The sequence below is a fragment of the Nannospalax galili genome, unplaced genomic scaffold (assembly GCF_000622305.1).
Source record: "Nannospalax galili isolate Female #2095 unplaced genomic scaffold, S.galili_v1.0 scaffold269, whole genome shotgun sequence".
Classification (NCBI taxonomy): Eukaryota; Metazoa; Chordata; class Mammalia; order Rodentia; family Spalacidae; genus Nannospalax; species Nannospalax galili.
Genome location: NW_008359530.1, coordinates 746012 through 769688, shown reverse-complemented (window position 1 = coordinate 769688; position 23677 = coordinate 746012). Strand labels below are relative to the sequence as shown.

The window sequence follows — 23677 nt, the reverse complement described above, 5'->3', positions numbered from 1 at the left end:
TTGGGCTCTCTTCCTGTTATCACCCTGCCTCCATGGACTGTCCCAATTCACTGACTGTCCTCTTCAGCTCCGCCTGCTTAGTCAGTCCAGTGAAGTTTTAAGCTACTATATTTTAACTTTATCGAGGCTCTTTCAGTTGTTGTTCTAAGACAGGGTCTCACTCTGTAGCTCTGGCTGGCCTCCCCAGTGCTGGGATTAAAGGTAAGTACCACCACACCCAGCTGTAATTTGTTTTTTTTTCTTTAATGTCTATAGTCATTTGATAGTCACTTTTTCCTTGTTCACATTCTTCTACCATCCTTTACCTTAAAAAAATATAAGAAATACAGTTATCACAAATCAAATATCAGTAATGCAATGACTGAAGCACTTGGGAGGTAAAATTCTATTGTGTACTCATCTCAAGCATTTGAGATTTTGACTGTGGGGTCACCATAAGGCATTTTAATCTGATCTACTATTGAGGGACCCATGTAAATGTTACATTTTTCCAGAAAGGACTGATTATCCAAATTGCTTAAGAGAGTCCTAATAATTGACTAAAAAGTAATTCAACAGGGGCTAGAGAGATGGCTGAGCAGTTAAGAGCACTGGCTGCTCTTGCAGATGACCCATGTTCAGTTCCCAGCACCTACATGGCCTCATAACCATCTGAAATTTCAGTTCCAGGGGATGACACCCTCTTCTAGCCTAAGTAGGCATTGGATGTATGTGGCTCACATACATGCAGGCAAAGCACTCATACAAATAAAATTTTTAAAAATTAAGGGTCAGGTGTGACAGTGCACACCTTTAATCCCAGCACGGGGTGGGGGGGGGGCAGACAGGTCTCTGTGAGTTCAAGGTCAGTTTGTTCTACATAGCAAATTCCAGGATGGCCAGGAATACATAGTGAGACCCTGTATCAAAAAACAAAACAAAATAACCCAACAATATAATCACAAAATGGACAAAAGACATGAATAAACATGTCACAGAAAAGTACATATAGGCAGCTGTCATGAAAAAAATGACTACTTGTAATCAAGGAAATATAATACAAAGGAGAAATTTGCACTCAGCATTGACAAAAATGAAAGCTTGTTAACAGCTAGCATTGGCAAAGGTAAGGGGAAACAAGAACTTTGACAGAATTGGTTTGAAATAATGACAAAACTTTTACAATTCACATTTAAAAATAAATTTTATGAGTGTTTTGCCTGAACGTTTATAAGTACACCATGTGCATTCAATGCCTATAGGTCAGAAGAGGGCATGGGGTCCCCTGGAACTGGGAGTTACAATTGTTAGCTGCCATGTGGGTGATGGGAATGAAACCCTAGTCCTCTGTACGAGCTGCCAGTGCTCTTAACCACTGAACCATCTCTCCAGCCTCTAGTTCGCATTTCTTAATGTACCATTCAATTTCCTCTCCCTTCTTTCTTCAGACAGGGCCACACTATGTATCTCTGGCTGGCCTTGCAGTGATACCCTATCTCTGCTCTGTTCCCCATTCCTCCAGTGCTGGGATTATAGGCCTGCTTCATTGATCCCAGCTCCCTCTTGAAGCAGCCCTGCTGTGTTGCTCAGGTTTGTCTCAAATCACACCTCAAGTGATTTCACTACCTCAGCCTTCTGAGGAATTGGGTACTGTAAGCTTATGCCATACCTGGTTCTATGCTTCAATTTCTAAGCAACTTAAGAACCAGAATACACTTGTACAAAATACATGCATTCTATTTTGCTTTTTGTGTTTTTTTGGCCTTTTTTGAGACAGTCTCCCTGTAACCCCAGCTGTCCTGGAACTCGCTATGCTGGCCTCGAACTCACAGAGATCCGCCTGCCTCTGCCTCCTGAGTGCTGGAACTAAAGGCGTGCACCATCACGCCCGGCTCTATTTTGCTTTTTTAAAGATTGTGTTTCATTATACAGGCCAGGCTGGACTTGAACTTCAGGTCCTCCTGCTTCGCCTTTCTGAATGCTCAAATTACAAGTGTGCAGCACCACAATGTGACAACACATTAAATGTAGGTTAAATTACTTCTATATATAAAAGAGCTCCATGCGGAATCTTTATTTCCAAATCATTGTGTGTGTGTGCACGCGCACATGCGTGCACCCAGGCACCAAGGCCCTTGTATATGCTAGGCAAGCTTTCTACCACAGTCTGTCAAACTCTGCAGGACTGTCATTTACTTTCGTTTTTTACAGTTAATTATACCCATTTTTTCTTAAATGACTGCTTCCTCTTTTTCCTTCTTTCTTCCCTCCATAGCCAAGGAAAGCAGACAGGCAGGTCCTGGCAGACTGTCCTCACCTCCTGCTTGTCAAGCCATTACAGCTCACTTTGCCTCTGCTACTTCCCTGAAGAGGTTCAAAGTCACCAAATGAATTTTTGTATTGCTAAGTTCAGCAGATTCTTTACCCCATGACTTCTTTATTATTCCACATTTTTGATATTTCTATATTCTTGGGCTTTTTCCTCCTGGTGTCTGTGGTATTGCAGACCTTCAGTATTCCAGGTGGAGTGGGTCTTTGTCATTCTTTGCTAATGTTCCTTCATCACTGATGGGGCTGCAGTCTGTCATTAGCCCTCTTCTCACTCTGCAGACTATGAGTACAGATGTCTCTCATGTCCTCCTAGTTATGTCATCATTGAACCAGGCAACAGCTGCACAAATGGGAAGATGGACTCATTTTCTCCCTTCTGCTGACAAGCTTCTGTCCCTCTCCAATGTGCTTCTGTGCTTTTACAGATCAGTAATTTAGGCTCTGCCATCCAGCTAACAGTTTATTGGTTTCAAACCTGCATCTCATCTTGAGTATAAAACCAACTAGGTTGATCAGTCTTCACTGTAAATGAACTTGAAATTACTTAACATGATAGAACTGGCCCTGACTTGGCCTTTGAGATCAGCCTTTGCCACCCTGATACCCAGGACTACAGCTGATAGTATATACAGGCAGCTATTTGGTCAAAACCAGACTGCTTGAGACAACAATTTAACTAATCCCTCCTACAAATTCAACATTTATTGAGAACCTGTTACTTACCAGATACTGGATTGACTGAGTTTGCATAAATAGCCACCTTTTTTTTTTTTTTTTTTTTTTTGGTCTTTTTGAGACAGGGTCTCCCTTGTAGCTCCAGCTGTCCTGGAACTCACTATGTAGACCAGGCTGGCCTTGAACTCAGAGATCCACCTGCCTCTGCCTCCCAAGCGCTGGGATTAAAGACGTGCGCCACCATTCCCGGCTAATAGTCACCAGTTTTAATTTAGTGTGGAATGCACACCTTTAATTACAGCACTCAGGAGATACAGGTAGGCAGATCTCTGAGAGATGGAGGCCAGCCCAATCTACATAGCAAGTTCTAGTCAGTTGGAGCTACAGGGAGACTGTCTTAAAAAGCAAATTAAAACTCAGGCTGGGCATGGTGGCTCATCCCTTTAATCCCAGCACTCAGGAGGCAGAGGCAGAGGCAGAGGCAGGCCTCTGTGAGTTCATAGTGAGTTCCAGGCCAGGTGGGGCTACAGGGAGACCCAGTCTAAAAAAAAAAAAAAACCAAGTAAAACTAAACAAACCAAAACCAACCAACTCACCAACCCAACAAACAAAACTTTGTATTGTGTGTATAGTGTACACATGTATGTGCCTGTGCCCACATCTGGAGGCCAGAGGAGGGTGTCAGGACTAGGCTTTGAGAATTTTTTTTTTTTTGGTCTTTTTTGAGACAGGGTCTCTCTAGTCCCAGCTGTCCTGGAACTCACTATGTAGACCAGGCTGGCCTTGAACTCACAGAGATCTGCCTGCCTCTGCCTCCCAAGTGCTGGGATTAAAGGTGTGCACCACCACGGCCTGCGGCTTTGAGAATTCTTAAGCCTCGCCAGACTTCCAGTTGCTCTCTGCTTCCTGTGCCTGCTAGAAGATGTGATAGCTTGGCTTTCTGCTCTAGCCACATCCTTCCACCATGCAGTCCCTGAGTTTATGGATCCATATCCCTGGGACCATAAGCTAAATAAACTCTTCCTTCTCTAAGTTGCCTTGTTTACTATGTTTTATCACAGCAACAGAAAAGTAACTAATACAGTCCCTTTTGAGGTAGGATCTATGGCTGAACCTTGAATTTGCATTTTTCAGCTAGGTTGGCAGCCAGCAAGGCCAGGAGATACTTTTTAAAGAAATAGTACATGGGCTCAGAGACAGCTCAGTGGCACTTGCTGCCAAGCCTGACCTCAGTTCCATTCCTGGAACCCACAGAGTGGAAGAAGAGAATTGATTTCTGCACATTGTCCTCTGACCATGGGCACACACACAAGCACACACATTAAATAAATAAATAAATAAATAAATAAATAAATAAATAAATAAATAAATAAATAAATTTAAGAAGTACCACAAATAAATATTAAAAACTATGACAAATGCTGTAAAGAAAAATCTAAGATAGTTTGAGAAGCTACAGATTTGGATCATAGGATAAAGAAAGGAAGGCACATGCAGGTAGTCCCAGCTACTCAGGAGGCTGAGACAGGAGAAGTTGAAAACCTCCCTGGACTAGGAGTTCAAGACAGCCTGGACAACTTAGGGAGATCCTATTTCAAAGTGAGAAGAGGGCTAGGGACCCAACTCAGTCGTAGAGTGCTTTCCTAGTATGCACAAGGCCCTGGGTTCAACTCCTAGTACTGAAATAGGGGGAAAAAGTCCTCTTAAAGGCAGTGATTTAAGTGAAGATCTGAAAACAAAAGCATCCAAAGCCTGTAAGAGGAGTCTCAGCCTTCTCTGCCTGGCTTTGTGAAATGTTTCTCCTTTGCCTCCTCAATATCCAGATGTCAGTAGAGAGTACAGATGGATAGTTTAACAGTTTGCAGGCACTTCCTTTCTGGGTGCTGGTTCTATCTTATTCTGGGTAGAAGACAGTAAATCAAGTGTGGAAGACCCTGCAATAGTCCCCTTCAGCTCCTTGGAACCAGCCGGTGTACCCTCCCACCATATTCTCCCCTCTGCAGCAGCTTCGTTCGAAGCACTGGCTGTGCCAGCCTGTACCCGTCTCTATGACTGGTAGAGAAAATACAGGGCATCCAGATAAACCTCAGTCTCAGACAGCAAATGATGCTTGGTGTATGTCCATGTGGTACTTGGCAACCCCAGCTGTCACCAGACTCGGTAAGCATAGTTTCACCTTTTGGGCTGCATGCTCCTGTGGTAACTATGCTCCTAGGAAGGGTCAAAAGCTCAGCTGTGACTAGAAGTGGGCTCTCCTAACCCTCCTTCTGTCTCTGCCTACTCTGCTCTGTCTACTACGAGTAGCTGCTTTCTCTACAACTTCTGGATCTCTGACTGTTGACTGGCTAGTCATTAGCCATTTTGTTTTTTTAACCTTTACTATTTATTTTTTATCTTTTATTTATTTATTTATTATTATTTTTTGAACTCACTATGTAGAACAGGCTGGCTCCAATCTCACAGAGATCTGCCTGCCTCTACCTCCCAAGTGCTGGGATTAAAGGCATGTGCCACCATGCCCAGCTCAACTTCATGGTGGCTCAACTTTAATCCTAGTACTTGGGAAGCAGCGGCAAGAGGATCTCTCTGAGTTCAAAGCCAGCCTGGTCTACATAGTGAGTTCCAGGTGAGCTGAGGCTACAAGATGAGATCCTGTCTGGAAAAAAAAAAAAATACAAAGAATTCATTATTGTACCCACAAAGGAGAGCTGACCCTGGACTGACCGGTCCCCTCTCTCCATCCTGCTAGTGCCTAGTCCAGGTTAGTCAACTGTTTCAAATAGGAATAAACACAAAGAAATGAACACAGCATTTGTACTAACAGTCTGACATTACAGCAAAACTTACCTGGAGAAAACACAGGAAACACGTTCCCACAAGGCCTTGGGGAAGTGGCTCAGTTGGTAGAGGGCTTGTCTAGCATGCACAAAGCCCTGGCTTCCATCCTCAGCACTGCATAAAATTGGGTATGGTGGTATACACCTGCAATCCCAGCACAAGGGAGGTAGAGGCAGGAAGATCAGAAGTTCAAAGTCATCCTTGGCTACATAGCAAATTCCACACCAGCCTAGGACATGTGAGGCCTTGTCTCACATAGCAAATTCCAGGCCAGCCTGGGCTACACAGTGCGACCCACTCCTAAAAAGAAAAAAAAGAAAAGGTTCCTACAAAGCAGTTAAAAATACACTAGCCTGTGGGGCGTGGTGGAGCACGCCTTTAATCCCAGCACCTGGGAGGCAGAGACAGGCGAGGCGGATCTCTGTGAGTTCAAGGCCAGCCTGGTCTACATAGTAAGTTCCAGGACAGCTGGAGCTATAGGGAGACCCTGTCTCAAAACAAACAAACAAACAAACAAACACACACCAGCCAGACATGGTGACACACGCCTTTAACCCCAGCACTTGGGAAGCAGAGACAGGAGGATCTCTGTGAGTTCAAAAAAAACACCAAGAGTACAGTACTGTGTACTCTCAGAAGGAAAGAGTACTCTTAGCCTACTAAGGAGGCTAAAGCGGTAGGATTACTTGAGTCCAGGAGTTTGAGGTCAGTCTAGGCAACTCAGTGAGACCCCACCTCAAAACCAAAACAAAATAATATTGCAATATGAATTTTTAAAAAACTGTGAAGCCACCAGGCAGAGGCAGGAGGATCTCTGTGAGCACAAGGCCAGCTTGGTCTACATAGTAAGTTCCAGACTACCTGGGGCTACAGGGAGATCCTGTCTCAAAAATACCAAAAAAAAAAAAAAAACAAAAAAAAAAACCCCAAAACAAAAAACCCAAACAAAGCAAACTAATCCTTCCCCTCACTCCCCCGCAAAAATAAAAACCAAACCAAACAAACCTGTGAGTTAAGATGAAATTAGTAACCACACAAATTCCTACAAAAGTAACCTTTCCTTCCCACATCCAAAATAAACAAGGAATAGGTCTGTAATCCCAGCATTTGAGAAGTGGAGACAGAAGATCAGAAATTCAAGGTCAACTTCAACTACACAGTAAATCTAAGACCAGCCTGGGCTATAAGAGACCCTGTCTAAACACAAATAAAACCAACCACCACCAAATTAAAAACAAATTTTAAAAGACCCTCATTAGCTAAGGACATTGTGCTGGTTAGTTTTTTGTCAACTTGACACAAACTAGAGTCACTTGGAAAGAGGAACCTCAACTGAGGAAGTTCCTCCATCAGATTTGCCTATGGGCATGTCCATGAGGCATTTTCTGTTTTAGATGGATGACTGATGTATGAGGGCCCAGGCCAATGGTAATGATGCCATCCCTAGATAGGTGGGCCAGGATAGAGTATAGCTGAACAAGTCAGGGGAACAAGCCAGTAAGCATCATTCCTTCACGGTCTCTGCTTCAGTTCCATCTGTGGCTTCCTTTGATGATGGTCTGTAACCTGTAAGTTGTAGTAAATAAAACCTTTCCTCTCCCAACTTGCTTTTGGCTAGTGTTTTATCATAGCAACAGAGAAAGCAAACTAGGACAGACATCCATATATAAAACACTGCCTACCCAAGTACTGATTTAAGTTTGTACTGTAATTGAACTCTGCTTCAAATAGTTCAGTACATGCTTTTCAAAGCTTCAACTGAAAGACCATCTACTTAGTCTGGGAATTTCAGAAAGGTATAAAGTCCATATTTAAAAAAAAAAAACAAACTATTTTATGTGTGTGTTATGCCTGCATGTATGTAAGTGCACTCATGCCATGTAGTGCCTACAGAGGCCAGAGAGAGCAAGGGATCCCCTGGAACTGGAGTTATAGACAGGTGTTAGCTGCCATGTGGGTGCTGGGATTTGAACCCTGGTCTTCTGCAAGAGCAGCCAGTGCTCTTAATCACTGAGCCATCTCTCCAGCCCCAAAGTCGGTATTTAAAAAAATTTTTTTTTGAAACAGGGTCTCCACATAGTCTCAACTGGTCTGGAACTCACTATGTAGACCAGGATGGCCTTGCTGTCATAGGGCTACCTGCATCTACCTCTGCCACCCAAGTCCTAGGATTAAAGGTGTGTACCACCATGCCTAGCTCATAGTTTCAAAATTTTTTAATTACTTGATTATTTTAAGTTATGTGTATATACATGTGTATGTGTACATGCGTAAAGGTGTTCACCGAATCCAGAGATGTTGGATCCCCCTGGAGCTGGAGTTACAGGCAGTTGTGAGCTGCCAGATGTTGTTGGTGGAAATTGATCTTGGGTCCTCTGGAAGAGCAGTAGGTGCTCTTAACTTCTGAGCCATCTCTCCAGCCCCAAACTGTTATTATTTTAAAAATTATGTGTATCCTTTCTCTCTGTAAATGTACACATGAGTGACGTACCCATAGGGGACAAAGAGGGCATTGGATCCTCTGGAGCTGGAGATACAGGCAGTTGTGAGCTGCTGATGTGGATGCTGAGAATTGAACTTGGGTTTTCTGCTCTTAACCGCTGAGCCATTTCTGCAGTTCAAGCCTCTGCTTTTTAACTTCTGCACTGTACTGTAATTAACCAATGAGAAAGCTGATGGAAATCAGAACTTTGGGTAAGTTCCAAGGACAACCTGAAACTTATAGAAGGGCTGAAGTATACTTTCTCTGCTTTCTGAGAAATCCATCTAAAGATGTTTTACCTTTTTCTAGTAGCAAGTCCCTACAAGCATAGAAATGAAAGATGTTGAATACTAAAACAAGCCCATTTCTTTTGTTGCTCAATTTCTGAACAGGAATGAGAACTGTATGTGATTCTTCTGCCTCAGTTTCTTGAGTGCTGAGATTATAGCTATGTACCTCCATTTATTTTTCTGTGTTGCTGGGACAGAATCCACAGCACCGAACATGCCATGCAAGCACTCTACCACTAAGCTGTAATCATAGGATAACCTTTATTTTCTAAAACAGAGTCAAGGCTGGTCTCAGATTCTTGGGCTCAAAGGACCCTACTACCTCAGTGTTCTAAGCAGCTGGAACCAGGCACATAAGCTCAGCTAACTTATTGTTTTTGTTGCTCTTGTCTGGGGACTGTCCTACCACTGAGCTATATCTGAGCCTATTTGCTGTAAGTAGCCATCTGACAACCAACAAATGAAAAGACAATCTTCCAAGACCTCGCATATTCAAAGGTGCCTCTTTACTCTGGTCACCCATCACAGGAAGACTGCTCATATAATTTATGAGCATAATTTATATGTACAAAGTTCAAAGTGGTTTTTTTTGTTGTTGTTTTGTTTGTTTTAGAGACAAGGTCTCCCAGTAGCCCTGGCTTGTCAGGAACTTGCTATGTAGATCAGGCTGGCCGCAAAATCACAGCAATCCACCTGCCTCTCCGAAGTGCTGGAATTAAAGGCCACCATATCTGGCACAATTTGTACTAAATTTTAATTGTAGAAGCCAATGATCCCTGGTTTTCAGTGCTGCTGTTAGGATCTAATGTTAGTATTATTCTACATTGTTTCAAATATGGTGTAAATTTCATGGTAGTATGGGTTTTCATCATTGTGCTAACTCATGACAGTAACCATAATATCTTTAAAAAATATTTATTATTTTTATTTTATGTGTATGCATGTATTGCTTGTATGTAGGTAAGTGCACCCATGTTGCGCAATCACTCGGAGGACAGAAGAGGCTGTCAGATCCCCTGGGACTGGAGTTACAGATAGTTGTTAGCTGCCATGTGGGTGCTGGGATTTGAAACCCAGGTCTTCTGCAAGAACAACCAGTGTTCTTAACCACTGAGCCATCTCTCCAGCCCCCAGTAGCCATAATCTTAATACTCTGTATTTTATCAGGGAAAATAAAGTCTACCTATGTCCCTATGTTCCTCAAATTCTCTTCCCTGAACCTAACAGTAGGGGATCCACCACCCTCTTCTGGCCTCTGTGCTTGGGGACACATGCAAGAAAACACTTATACACATAAAATAAAAATACCAAACTGCAATGATTGGGATAAAATGTAATAGCCTTCATCAAATAAATAGCTTTTAATATTTATTTATATGGCGTGTGTGTGTGTGTGTGTGTGTGTGTGTGTGTGTAGGCAGGAGGACACCTTGTGATAGTCAGTTCTCTCCTTCCACCATGTGGATTCTGGGGACAGAACTCAGGTTATTAGGCTAAGTGGTAAGCATGTTTATCTGTTGAGTCATCTTGCTGGCTGAAGAAATAATCCTTTCAGCAATTATCACTCATTAAAAAAGTTTGCATTTTGGCAGGGCATGGTGGTGCACGCCTTTAGTCCCAGCACTTGGGAGGCAGGTGGATGTCTGCGAGTTTAAGGCCAGCCTGGTCTACATAGTGAGTTCCAGGAGAGCTGGGGGCCCTGTCTCAAAAAAACCAAAAAAAAAAAAAAAAAAGTTTGCATTTTAAAGCCAGGTGTGGTGGCAGGCCTTTAGTTCCAGCACTTGGGAGGTAGAGGCAGGCAGATCTCTCTGAATTCAAGACCAGCCTGGCCTACACAGTGAGTTCCAGGTCAGCTGGGGCTACAGGGTACAGGGAGACCCTGCCTCAAAAAGACAATAATAATAATAATAATAATATAATTTAAAAAGTTTGCATCTTAAAATTTCCTATAAACACATTTTGTTTCTCTAATTGAACTACAACTTCAGGAGCATCCTATAACAGTAAGTCTAACTGCACCCTTTGAAAATGGAAGAGAACTATCACACATATAAAAGGAAGATGAGCATGGCGGTGAACAAGAGAATGAACACTAGAATGGAGCCTGGTTTTCAGCAGGGAGATCAAACCCTAGCTTCGTAATGAGCTGAGCCTGTGGAGTGCCGGTCCCTCTGTGGGCTAAACGGGAATGTACACAGACCACGGTTTCTGGGTAAGATGAAAAGACTGTGAGAAACATATGAGTGAATATAACATGGCTACATCAAGAAAAAAAATTTCACACACAATAACCACTGCAAGAAGATCCCACAGGTTATAGAAAACATAAAGGAACTTTAATTATCCAAACAGTCAGGGTAAAGAATACTGGATTCAGGACCCACCAAGAGTGAATCACTTTAAGTTCTTTACAGTACCAGAGAGTAAAACCCAAATGCATATTGCAGAGAAGTTTACTTTAAAAACTTTAATTTTCTTACCTGATACTTATACCAGGATGATATTTTTAGGTTGAAAAAATCTTTAAATGACTGAACACTGAAATTGAAACCAAAGTTAGCAATGTTCCTGAAACGTCCATCTTTCCAGCAGTGACCTTCTCCCCAGAACACTGCACCACTGTCTCCCCAACAACACATCAGTGCACGTCTTAAGATCTGTGCAACAAGAAAATAGACTGGCTAATAAAAGTCATTATTACTTGAAAGAGTCAAAATGAAAGAGAAACTATACTTTTGCTCAGATTAAATTACTTATATCCAAATTATCCTGCAACCTATGAGATGTACAGGAGATAAAGTGTTTTTTCAATAAGAGAAAAATAATGAGGGTGCTAAAGCCAGAAGAATCTAAAAATAGCTTCCTGGTGTGTGTGTGTGTGTGTGTGTGTGTGTGTGTGTGTGTTTAAAACTTTCATTTAAGCTATTAAGCTATTCTGAGTTACCTGCCCTGATCTGTAGACATTAACAAGGAAATAAAATTTCCAAGTATTTAGAAAATTTACTCATCTTTCATAAAGCAAATTTTAATGTATCAGTACTTAAAAATACACAGTGACTTAATGAAACATCAGTACAACTGCATAGAATTGAGCTCCAGAGAATCACACATAGCACTGCCTTTCCTGGGCTCTGGTTTTCAAGGGTATTGGTTTAGAAACCAGCTCAGAGTCACTTGCTCCTATTGGAAGATCCAGGCCAGGAAACTCCTACAATTCCATAGGCCTGCTTGGTTCCCTCTCTGAAGGTCTTAACAACACAATATGCAGGAGACCCTTTCTCTGTGTCTAGGAGGCAGCTGTGGTCCTCACTGAAGTCAAACCAAATCAAGAGACTCTGAAATGCACTAGAAATCCCAAAGTTAAAACAATGCCATCAAAGATTAAGTCTCCTAATGCTCAGAGCCACCCCAAAAATAATGAAGTGGGAACCCTAAGAAATCAGGGACCAAAGAATGAAAAAGACAGCACTGAGGAGTATTTTCTTTGAAGGCTATTGAAGGAGGTAGGATTTGCAGGGGTTTTTGTCTACCTTTTGGCCTCTGAACATTAAGAAAATGCTTTGCCCGGCTGGTCCTTCAGGCTAATTTTGGAGTTCACAATGAATCCCAAGCCTGACATAAGAATATTCTACAGTTTCACAGCTATCATTTGTACATACTGAAGTTGATTTACTCTTTTGAAGTAAATCTAACTAGAAAACATCAACTTAATATATTCCTTTACATACAACTTTATGTCTCGAAATTCTTGAAAAACAAGAACAGATGAGTTTGTATTCAAAGGCTAACCAAGTGTGTACTTGATATTCACATGCAAATGTAAAAGTTGTCTCATGTCAACCCTGCATGCCACCTTTAGGAAAGAGATGACATACAAAGTTTGCTAACTGTGCAAAATATTACTTTCTGAAACATCTTACAAAATGAAATAATACACAGAAATGTGGAAGTTGACACATGAAACTGACTTGGTATAAGAACTTATCACATTTCAGAGATTTTCTTTAGTAACAGGTTTTTGTTTTTAACAGTTCCTAGTACACAGCAAAGTTATCACAGAAGATAAAAATCCTTTTAAACAAATCCAACAGGGAATCCTTGAGGCACCTTCTCGTATAAAAACAAGATGAATGCAATTATCAGTCCATCTGAGCAAAATTTTCAATCAAAGTGAACATTTTTTTTCCTTTTAAGAATATTTTACAGAACTTTAATAAGGCAGGACAAATTTGTGAAAAAAATGTAGATACAAAATGATATAAACTAATAATTTATATTTTAAAATTCCAAAGGGTAACAGTGGAGATGGTATAGCTCAAACAATGCCTATTCTTTAACCTAAAACAGAATTGTGCATAAGTTGAAGGTTACAAAGAGCTTCAAGACTTTGCACAAATTTGGCTTTTCTTTTTGTTTTTACATTTTTATTTTTATATTACATGTCTTGAATCATATCAGGAATGCAAACTAAAACTGCACACTACTTTAGTGGAAAAAAGTTCAACATTGTGCAATTTTCTGCCTCTTAATTTCTAAAAAGTGGCAGCAATCCCTGCATTTGTATTTGAAACAAGGATCTGAGAAACTTTATAAAAAAAGATAATGAAGGCAAAAACTGGCAGACATCCACAATCCTGTTCCTTTTAAAACAATGTGGATGAAAAGTAATTCATGATTAAAAAAATGAATCTTTTAAATAAATACATTGTATCTGACATTTGTACTGACTGATTTGATAAATCTTTAAGTAAACAACTGCTTTCCTACCCTCCCTGTAGCCTCCAGCCACTGGCTTCCATCAGGAGTCCTTTCTCACTGGGTTTCATACCCGGCCACTCGATACCCAGCAGGTTGATTAGGCAGCATGCTGCCATTCTGCCCTTGAGGTGGCTGCATGCTGTAATTGGGTCCCATCCATGGAGCAGAAGACTGGGTCTGACTGTTTAAAAACATGCAAAAAGCATAGATCTATGGTTAAAACAGTATCAGGCCAAGAACAAATGAATACATGGGAATTTGGGTAACCCTTTCAGAGGATGACATGATAAGAATAGGAGGTAGGAATTGGCTAGGCAGTTAGGGTAAAAAGACCCCAAAGAAAAGTAGCTAGTTTCTTGGCTAAAAAGTCAAAATGTCCTTGGGACTGTTAGCAACATACTCTGTTTCAAAGGCCAAAAATGTCAAAAGCATTTGGGAGCTTGTATCTAATCCTGAAAAGATTCTAGGGTTACCTCTTCAAAGGGGGGAATGTTAAGAGTACCCAAAAGCCCCATAAAAATAAATCAATGAAAGAAAAGAAAAACGTGATGGAGATATGGGAGGTGTTAGAAGGGAGGGAGTGGGCATGGATTTCATCAAAACACCTTATATACATGTATGAAATTCTCAATAAAGTTTTTGTAGAAGTCAAAGAAAAAAAAAAAAAAAAAGTATCCCCACACACCCAACACATTTACCTGAGTAGTATATTTTTCTAGAAGTTATAGCTAAGACAATTTTTTTTTTTTTTTTTTTTTGTGACAGGGTCTCCCAGTAGCCTCAGCTGGCCTGGAATTTATTTACCATGTACACCAAGCTGGCCTTGAACTCACAGAGACCCACCTGCTTCTGCCTTTCTAGTGCTAGGAATAAAGGTGTGCACCACCAAGTCCGGCTTTAAGATACTTTTAATCTATAATATTTATACACTTTGAACTCAGAAAAACCCACCTCCCATCCCCCAAAACTGCCCCACCTAAGCTGCATGCACACTGAGCAAGCCACTCCCTGAAAGAAACTGCTTCACAATGAATAATTACCTTTAATGTTCAAAGAAGAAACTAAAGCAATCATTAGCACATATTAATATCCAAGTTTCTCATCATTACAAATACTGTTTTTTAAACTATAAAGTGCTTTTTTTTGGTTTGTTTTTTTGAGACTCAGTTGGACAGGAACTCTCTATATTGTGAGTGCTGGGATTAAAGGTGTGTACCACCAAGCCTGGCCCTAAACTACTTTTTGAAAAATATGATTAATCTGGGGCTGGAGAGAGGCTCAGCGGTTAAGAACACTGGTTGTTCTTGCAGAAGACCTGGGTTCGAATCCCAGCATCCACATGGCAGCTAATAACTGTCCATAACTTCAGTCCCAGGGGATCCGACAGCCTCTTCTGATCTCCAAAGGCACTGCATGACACAGGTGCACTTACCTACATGCAGGCAATACATACACATAAAAATTAAAAAAAAAGATTATCCTTTGACTTTTTCATACTGTATACATCTTCTTTTTCTTCTTCTTCTTCTTTTTTTTTTTTTTTTTGTCTTTTTGAGATAGGATCTCCCTATATAGCCCCAGCTGGCTTGGATTTGCTATGGAGACCAGATTGGCCTCTAACTCTCAGAGATTCGCCTGCCTCTGCCTCCCAAGTGCTGGGATTAAAGGCATGAGCCACACTGTATACATACTGACATAAAGTACTTTTAATTCCAGTATGTTTTAGAAATGTAGGTAAGATGGCATAATTTCACAGTGCAGAGGACTGTGTTCCTGCATTCTGTCTGCTCACATGCCTCAGAGGAAACGTTAGGGTCATGTGGGCATGGCCAGGGCTCTAGTGCAGATGCCAGTGGTGCAACTGAGGGACTACAACGTTCTGAGAAAGGAAAGCTCCTACAGTAGCCTTTCATCAAAGACTGAATACTTCCATAGAGGAACTAAGATTAGAGAGAAAGGGGGTCTCCTGGCAGTTAGAAGCCACCTGGAGAGATTCTTTTTCCTTGGATTAAAAATAAGTATATCTGGGGCTGGAGAGATGGCTCAGCGGTTAAGAACACTGAATGTTCTTGCAGAAGACCCAGGTTTGAATCCCAGCACCCACATGGCAGCTAACAACTGTCCATAACTCCAGTTCTAGGGGATCTGATGGCCTCTTCTGACCTCCTTGGGCATCACATGACATGGGTACACTTCCATCCATGCAGGCAGGTAGAAGCAGGAGGGTCAGGAATTCAAAGTCATCTTCAGTTTTAAGTCAAATTCAAGGCCAGACTGGGCTATATACGACCTTGTCCCAGAAAACAAAAACAAGGGCTGGTGAGATGGCTCAGTGGGTAAAGGCACTTGCTGAAGTCTGACAACCTGAGTTCAATACTCAGGACTCTCATAGAGAAAGGAGAGAATTCACTCACACAAATTGTTCTCTGACCTCCATGGGTATTCCATGACATGTATGTGCACACACACACATTTAAATAAGTAAAATGTAATAACTTTCTAAGAGTTGATTTACTATATCAGGATTATTTGTACTGTCCTGATTATATTTAAAACAAAATATTTCTACACAAATCTTTATCTTATTTGTGTGCACAAGCACATGTGTGTGCACGTGTGTATATGTATGTGAGTCTGCATATGGAGACCAACAATGAATGCTGGATGTTATTCCTCAGGAGCTGTTTACTTTGTTTATTGAGACAGGTCTCTCACTGGGACCAGGGGATCACCAATTAAGCTAGGATGGCTGGATCTACGCTAAGATGGGAAGCCCCAGGGATCTGCCAAAATAAAATTTAAAAAAATTTTAAGACAGTATTTTCTTTTCTCTCCATAGGTATACTTTTGGGTCTTCCAGGTAGACCCACTGAAGGGGTACCCCATTTGCCACATCAGCATGGAAGTCAGAATGACTGATGCTCCCATTCCCTATTGGCAATTAGGGTTAGAAAAATGACTAGTTTTTTCCTCAGCTGAGAGCTGGAAATTTCCTTGGATCTGCCAGTAAACTTATCCCTACCTGAGACTAGAGATGCCAGAACTATCAGAAAAGGGAGGAACCTGTGCTGTTTTTATGAAAATCAATCTGGCATAGTCAGAGAAAATGTAAGGCACCTACTAGAGAGAATAAAGGCCGGAGAAGAGGGAAATGAGTCTTTCTGGAAGAGTACCTGGAAAAATTGGGGTCCCTAGGTAGCCTCACTAACAAGACCAGTAGTCATGGTTTTATGAGCTCTCCTGTTAAGATCTTGAATAACAAACTTACTAAATTTATCGAAAACTGAAAAAAAAATTATTTTTATTTTATGTGTATGGGTGTATTGCCTGCAGTGCACCTGTGTTGTGCAATGCCCACGGAGATCAGAAGAGGGCATTGGATTTGCCTGGATGGTTGTTAGAAGCCATATGGGTGCTGGAAATCAAATCCAGGAGAGCAGCTGGTGCTCTTAACTGCTAAGCCATCTTTCCAGCCCCTTACATTTATACTTTTTAATATTTCTCTTTAAAATTTGTTTTGGTGGGCTCTTGTAGAGGACCCGAGTTTGATTCCCAGCACCCACACAGCAGGTAACAATTATCTGTAATTCCAGTTCCAGGGAAATCTAACACCCTCTTCTGATCTCAGAGGGCATTTCACGACATGGGTGCACTTACACATACACACACACACAGGCAATATGCTCATACATATAAAATTTAAAATAATAAAATATTTCTTAAGTATAAATTCAAAAATTTATTCTAAATTAACGTTCTTCAAGGCTATAGTTATGCTTACCTTAATACCAGGGCCACATTATTTACTCATTACTTAAGTTTCTTTTTGGAGCTGGGTGTGGTGGCACACGCCTTTAATCCCAGCACTCAGGAGGCAGAGGCAGGTGGATCTCTGTGAGTTCAAGGCCAGCCTGGTCTACATAGTGAGTTCCAGGACAGCTGGGGCTACAGGGAGACCCTGTCTTAAAAAGACAAAAAAAAAATTTCTTTTTGACATTTTCCAAGGTTAAGAAAGGAGAAGAACAAATAAATATGCTTACTTGAATCCCTGCTGGCTCCAAGCCTGGCCATACATTCCATAGGCAGGAACTTGCCAGCCATTGGGCATATACTGGCCAATCTGCTGTGCATTTCCATACCACTGGCCCCACTGGCCATACGGTGGTGGATATCCAATTTGATTTTGCTATCAAGTAAAGTTATAACAGATAATTTAGTATAACATGAAGTTACTTGTATATACAGTCTTAATATACCACACTTAGCCAAAACACAGGACCATAATCACAACTGAAAGGATAGGGTGGGGAATGTAACTCAGTGGTAGAATGAAAGTTTACTAAGTATGTACGAAGCCTGGATTTGATCTCCAGTACCAGGAAAAAAAAAGACTGCTAAGAAAAAATGCCATTACACTGCTATAACTACATGGTCATCTAAACATCTTGTAAGGCTCAGGCAATGGCCTAATGATAAATCTTTTGTTGTTGTGGTGTTTTGTTTTTTTTCTGACAGGTAGTCCCTGGTGGCCTAGAACTCACTATACACACCAGGCTGGCCTCGATCTCACAGAGATCTGCCTGCCTCTGCCTCCTGAGTGCCGGAACTGAAGGTGTAAGCACCATGCTCGGCCCCTAAGGATAATATTAAACTTGTTATTTGGTAAACTACCAACAAGATTGTTTCCTCTAGATAGGGAACATAAAGATTACTTTATTCCAATACACATTTTACTTAAGAAGTCCACATGTGTAGTTTAGGATTTTCTTACTCGCATCTCTATGCTCCATTTACAACTTCCTCACAGAAATCTTTGTGGGAATCAGAATGAACCACTAACATTGCCTAGAAAAAGAAAAAAGCAGCAATACTAAAGCCCTACATATATTTGTAGCTTCATTTTCTTATTCAGTTGGGTCAAGCATGCTTGTGAGTTCTCCAAATCAATGTGAATAAATCTACCAAGTATTAAAAAAAGATTTAATACCCTGTTAGGTTTGGCGGAGCATTTTAAAATCCACTGTGTGAGCATGAGTCAACTGAGGCGGTTACACTCATCATGTCACCACTGCAATCCATGACACACCACTCCGGAACTATAATACATGTAGGAAGAGCCCTTATGTACTATGAATTGAGCTATAAACTTATTAACAAGTTTCATTTTAAAGTAACCTCATTACTAGCCCAGCAATTACATCCCAAAGTCAAGGACCCTCTCACCTGTTGCACAGGATTTATCATATCAAGAGTTTCTTTGCCCCAATAGCATTTCACCACATGCCCTTCAATGGTAGTACCATTAACAGAAACAATTGCATGTGCTGCACTTTCATGAGAATTGAACCTATTGGAAACAATATTAAGAATTACCAATATAAATTCTTTTAATTACATATGAATACAACCTATTTTTAAAGTCAAGGACAATAAATTTGACCTCCGTTTGGGGGAAAGAAAATAAAAAACACAAGGCATGCTTGAGAAAAACAGGCAGTTCTGAAACAATCTCCACCTACCCACCCAAAATCCCAATAAAGCAGCATTTTTTTTCCCCAGAGATCTTACAGTGGTGCTGAGATTTTTTTTTTTTTTTTTTTTTTTTTTTGAGACAGGTCTCCCTGTAGCCCCAGCTGGCCTAGAACTCACTATGTAGACCAAGTTGGCCTCAAACGCACAGAGATTTGCCTGCCTCTGGCTTCTGAGTGCTAGAATTAAAGGTGTGCACTACCATGCCTGTTTTTTTTTAGTTTATGTGTATGTATGTCTTCCGTGTGTGAGTGGGTGCGTGGTGGAGGCCAGAAGAGGGCATCAGATTCCCTAGTGCTGGCCACATAGGTGCTGGGAATTGAACTTGGGTCTTCTGGAAGAGTACCTTGTACTTTTAACCTCTGAGGCAACTCTCTAGTCCCTTTTTTTTTTCTAAGACAGGGTCTTATGTAGTCCAGGTTGGCCTTGAATTTCCTAATGAAGACAAGGATGAACATGAACTCCTAATACTGTTGCCTCAGCCTCCCATGTGTTGGGATTACAAATCACATGACCACACCCAGCATAGGAAATTTGTTTTAATGGAAGATGTATTTTGTTGGTATTCTGTTGGAAAGAAGGAGTTATAAAAATGCATCAGCAAATATCTATATGCTAGAGATATTCTATTGCTTGGGTCTCAGAGGGTTGTCCAGGTGAACCTTGAGCTGGTGGTTCAAGGAATCTGTTTTTTTTGTTTGTTGTTTGTTTTTTGTTTTTTTTTAAAGACAGGGTCTTCTAGTAGCCCCTGTTGGCCTGGAATCCACTATGTAGATTCTTAAGAAAAATCATTATGATAAATGTTCAAAAATTATTTCTGGAGGAAAAAAAAAAAGCTTTGAAAGAAACTATCCCTACCGAACAAATGAATATCCTTTATCTGGGAAGACTCGAATTTCCATTATTTGTCCAAATGGCGAAAAAGTCTGGCGCATTAGTTGTTCTGTGAGACAAAACAAAAAAACAAAAAAAGAAAATACAGTATTTAAAAACCTACAAATACAAAGCTTTTAGTTTAGAAGACAGTTTGAGGATGCCACACAGGCCACTTCCATACCTGTCAGCCCCGATGTCACCCCTCCACAGTATACAGTGCAGTTGCTGGGGCTCGACTGACTCACAACCTCATCGTATGACAGCTGTTTGGTGTTTGCTGGCAAGACAGAATGTTTTGTATCTTCAATTCATCACATGTGTTCATAAGAAGAGAAGCTAAATTAACTACACTACTATATTGGCAATGTTTTCCTTGATCAAAATGTCTATAAAACACATAATTACTTTGTAGTTTAGGATTAGCCTCCCACGAGAGCACATTAAAAAATTACCCCATATTCTCTATTTAATAGGAGACTTGACATTAGAGATAATATAATTATTTAAAATTACAAAAATGAAAGCTAAGTACATTTTTGAACAGTAGTCTTGATTTGCTTCTCATCTATTTCTGCAATAAGTCTCCGGGAACAGCTCTAACATTTAAAATCTAGTGTATTTTTCTCCAAAATTCCACATTTCTTTTCTTCTCCAATGCACCTACACTCATATGTACTCTTTGGAGCTGGAGGCTTTCGGGTTGCCCAGTTAGTTCTGATTTGTCTTCCACCAAGCCACTGGCCACCCATCTGCTGAATGGCGTTTTCGGCATCCTGTTCCGCACAACATTAGAAACAACAAAGAAGCCACAATTAATTAACATTATAAACAGTTTTTAGCAGTAGAGAACATTTGGTGCCCTTCACAGATTTTTTTTTTTTAAGTGAAAATGCCTTATGAATTATACGATGTAAGATTTCAAAATGCATTATTGCTTTCAAATTACCTTTACCTGGTAACAGAGTTTGGGAACCCTAAATGGAAATAAGGATACAGTGCAGCAGTACTCATGGCTCACATACTTACATGGATCTTACATTCTTTGGGGTGACAGAGTAATTACAAATTGTGATAAGCACCATAACAGAAACAACAGGCTCAGATGAGTAACATGGCATAGCATGCTAGGAGGCTTGGGTAGGGAAGGCCTTTTTGAAGCTAATCAAGTCAAAACAATGGGGAAGAAAGCACCACTGGTGGAAAAGACTACAAAGATAGTCTTGTATGGACTGAAAGAGCATGTGGAAAGGACTAATATCAGAATCCAAGTAAGCAAAAAGGAAAGGTGCCAGAGAACAGAACTAGAAGATTCCAAGATGAAGTCCTGATCTATGCTTGAAAAAGACCAATGCTTGGAGGCAGGTGGTTTAGAGCGCTGGGTAGTAAAACCAAGAAGACACTTTATGCAGCATTACTCCAACATCCAGAATTTTTTTAAAAAAATGCTTCTGACCACAAGTAGTGTGGTATCAGTGGATGATATGGAGAGACAATAGGTTGGAATGGGAAGACTTGTAAACCAAAAGGGGCCAATCAGAGACAATCCCTAAGTCCTTGCTTGGGAAGGTGAAAGGACAGGAAATGAGAAAGCCTGCAGGAGAGTAGAGAACAAGGCTGAGAGTAAACAGATAATTCTAGCTAAGACACGGCAAGCCTACAATATCTGAGAGACACCTAGTGAAGACCACCAGATTTCAGTTATCATGGATATGCATGGAGAAGAGAGTTTTATCTACAGTAACACCTACATATTCAATAAGCTCAAATGGGAAAATAAAAAGTTTCTAGCACACCCATACCTTCAATTTACTTGCCTAAATAAAAATACCTATGAACCAACCCTCTAAGAAATTTAAAATAATAGTAGCTATCAATATAAATTATAAAGCTTTTTTTTTTTTTTTGTCTTTTTGAAACAGGGTCTCCCTGCAGCCCCAGCTGTCCTGGAACTCTCTATGTAGACCAGGTTGGCCTTGAACTCAAGAGATCCGCCTGCCTCTGCCTCCCGAGTGCTGGGATTAAAGGCGTGCGACACCACACTTGGCCTATAAAGCATTTTCTACCTTTTAAAGTACTATGTTGTTTGTGATTAACAATAAAGCACAACTACATTATTATTTTGATTTTCTAAGAAAAAAATTGTGTATTTGGTAGATGGGTCATGTGCATGATCAAGTATATGTCTTCTCAACTGTCAACAAGCTGGGTAAGGTGACTCACTCCTATAAAACCAACACTCAAGAGACAGAGGCAGGGGGCTCACTCCAAGTTGAAGATCAACCTGGTCAACATAACAAGTTCCAGGCCACACAGCAGGACTTGACTCAAACATACCAAAAAACAAAAAAGAAAGATAATTCTTTGCTTCTGTTTTAAAATTATAGCTTATTTCACCCAGCTTTAGAGGCTTACCTACTTTTCCTACTTTCTCACACAAATTTCACTGGATGTAGGAAAGACACAAGTTCAAACAGTCTAGCAACACAGCAATGCAGTGACAACAGCTGATCAACATTCAATGTGGATTCTCTTAGCTTGCTGAACTTGCTAGCCATATGTAAATTTTTTTTTCTTTTGAGACAAGGTCTCCCTATAAACCCAGCTGGCCTGGAACCTGCTATGTAGACCAGACTGGCCTTGATTTCACAGAGATTGGCCTGCCTCTGCCTCCCATGTGCTGGGACTAAAGGTGTGTACCACCACACCCGGCTACCAAATGTAAATTTAAAAAAATATTTTATTGGGGCTGGAGAGATGGCTCAGCGGTTAAGAACACTGAATGTTCTTGCAGAAGAGCTGTGTTTGAATCCTAGCACCCACATGGCAACTAACAACTGTCTGTAACTCCAGTTCCAGGGGATCCAACAGCCTCTTCTGTCTTCCGTGGGCATTGCGTGATACATGCAGGCAATACACACATACACATAAAATAAAAATAATAAAATATTTAAAAATATATATTTTGATGGGTGTGGTGGTGCATGCCTTTAATCCCAGCACTTGGGAGGCTGAGGCAGGCAGATCTCTGTGAGTTCAAGGCCAGCCTGGTCTACATAGTGAGTTCCAGGACAGCTGGGGCTACAGGGAGACCCTGTCTCAAAAAGACAAAAAAATAAATATATATACATACATTTTATTTATTTATTATTTTCATATTATGTGCATGAGTGTATTGCTTGCATGTAAGTGCACCCATGATGTGCAAGGTCCTTGGAGGTCAGAAGAAGGTGTCAGGTCCCCTGGAATTGGTGTTACAAATAGTTGTTAACTACCATGTGGGTGCTGAGAATTGAACCCAGGTCCTCTGCAAGAGCAGTCAGTGCTCTTAACTGCTGAGCCATCTCTCTAGCCTACCATACGTATATTTTTATAGAAAAATTTAAATTTAGATAGTAAATTTTAGACAAATAACTACAAGCAAGCTACAGTGACTACTTAGCTTCTAAACATTCTTAGGAATAATCAAGAGATTAGATTAGTGTAAGTAGACACAGGCTCTAAAAGGTGTGGCAATCTACCATTATTTGCATAGCTGCAAAGAGACCACATATATAGGAAGACTCAGAAGGGGCCATTCTATCATAACATATCATAGCAAAGACTTGGGAGTCATCCAAAAAAAAAAAAATGACATATCTCACTGGGTATTTAGCTTAGTGGTAGAAGGCTTGCCTAGTATACTGGAAGCCCTGGATTCAATCCCCAGCACCGAACAATAAAAGAAAAAAAGAAGGGGTGGGGGAGAAGAAAATGACATCTATTTCATATTCTCTATTTACTATAGTCAGACAAGCCTTTCTAAATAACTTTAGGGCTAGAGAGATGACTTACAGGTTAAGAATGCATACTGCTCTTGCAGAAGATCTAAGTTTGGTTTCTAGCACCCACACCAGGCTGATTACAACCATCAGTAACTCCA

The 23677-nt window shown here is 40.7% G+C and overlaps 2 protein-coding genes across 13 annotated transcripts in view; both read right to left on the bottom strand.

Moving 5' to 3' along the window:
- CUNH2orf42 (chromosome unknown C2orf42 homolog) overlaps positions 1-6193 on the bottom strand; it is a 57997-nt gene extending 51804 nt beyond the window's left edge. The window contains exon 1 of one of the 3 annotated variants that reach the window (XM_008823252.3): positions 5833-6193. The gene's annotated coding sequence lies outside the window, so the exon portion shown is untranslated. The remainder of the gene's footprint in view (positions 1-5832) is intronic. The other 2 variants (XM_029558739.1, XM_029558738.1) reach the window with 2 other exon arrangements.
- A 4716-nt stretch (positions 6194-10909) lies between these two features.
- Positions 10910-23677, bottom strand: part of Tia1 (TIA1 cytotoxic granule associated RNA binding protein) — a 45130-nt gene continuing 32362 nt past the window's right edge. For 4 of the 10 annotated variants that reach the window (XM_029558735.1, XM_029558737.1, XM_008823249.3 and 1 more), the window contains 6 exons: positions 20423-20531; positions 19940-20035; positions 19741-19825; positions 18577-18700; positions 17394-17539; positions 10910-13534 (listed from right to left, as the gene is read on the bottom strand). In XM_029558735.1, coding sequence (XP_029414595.1) covers positions 13408-13534; positions 17394-17539; positions 18577-18700; positions 19741-19825; positions 19940-20035; positions 20423-20531 — 687 coding nt within the window. In that variant the 3' untranslated portion in view covers positions 10910-13407. Of the gene's footprint in view, positions 13535-17393; positions 17540-18340; positions 18450-18576; positions 18701-19740; positions 19826-19939; positions 20036-20290; positions 20532-23677 lie in introns of those variants that run through there. The other 6 variants (XR_003847842.1, XR_003847843.1, XR_003847844.1 and 3 more) reach the window with 4 other exon arrangements.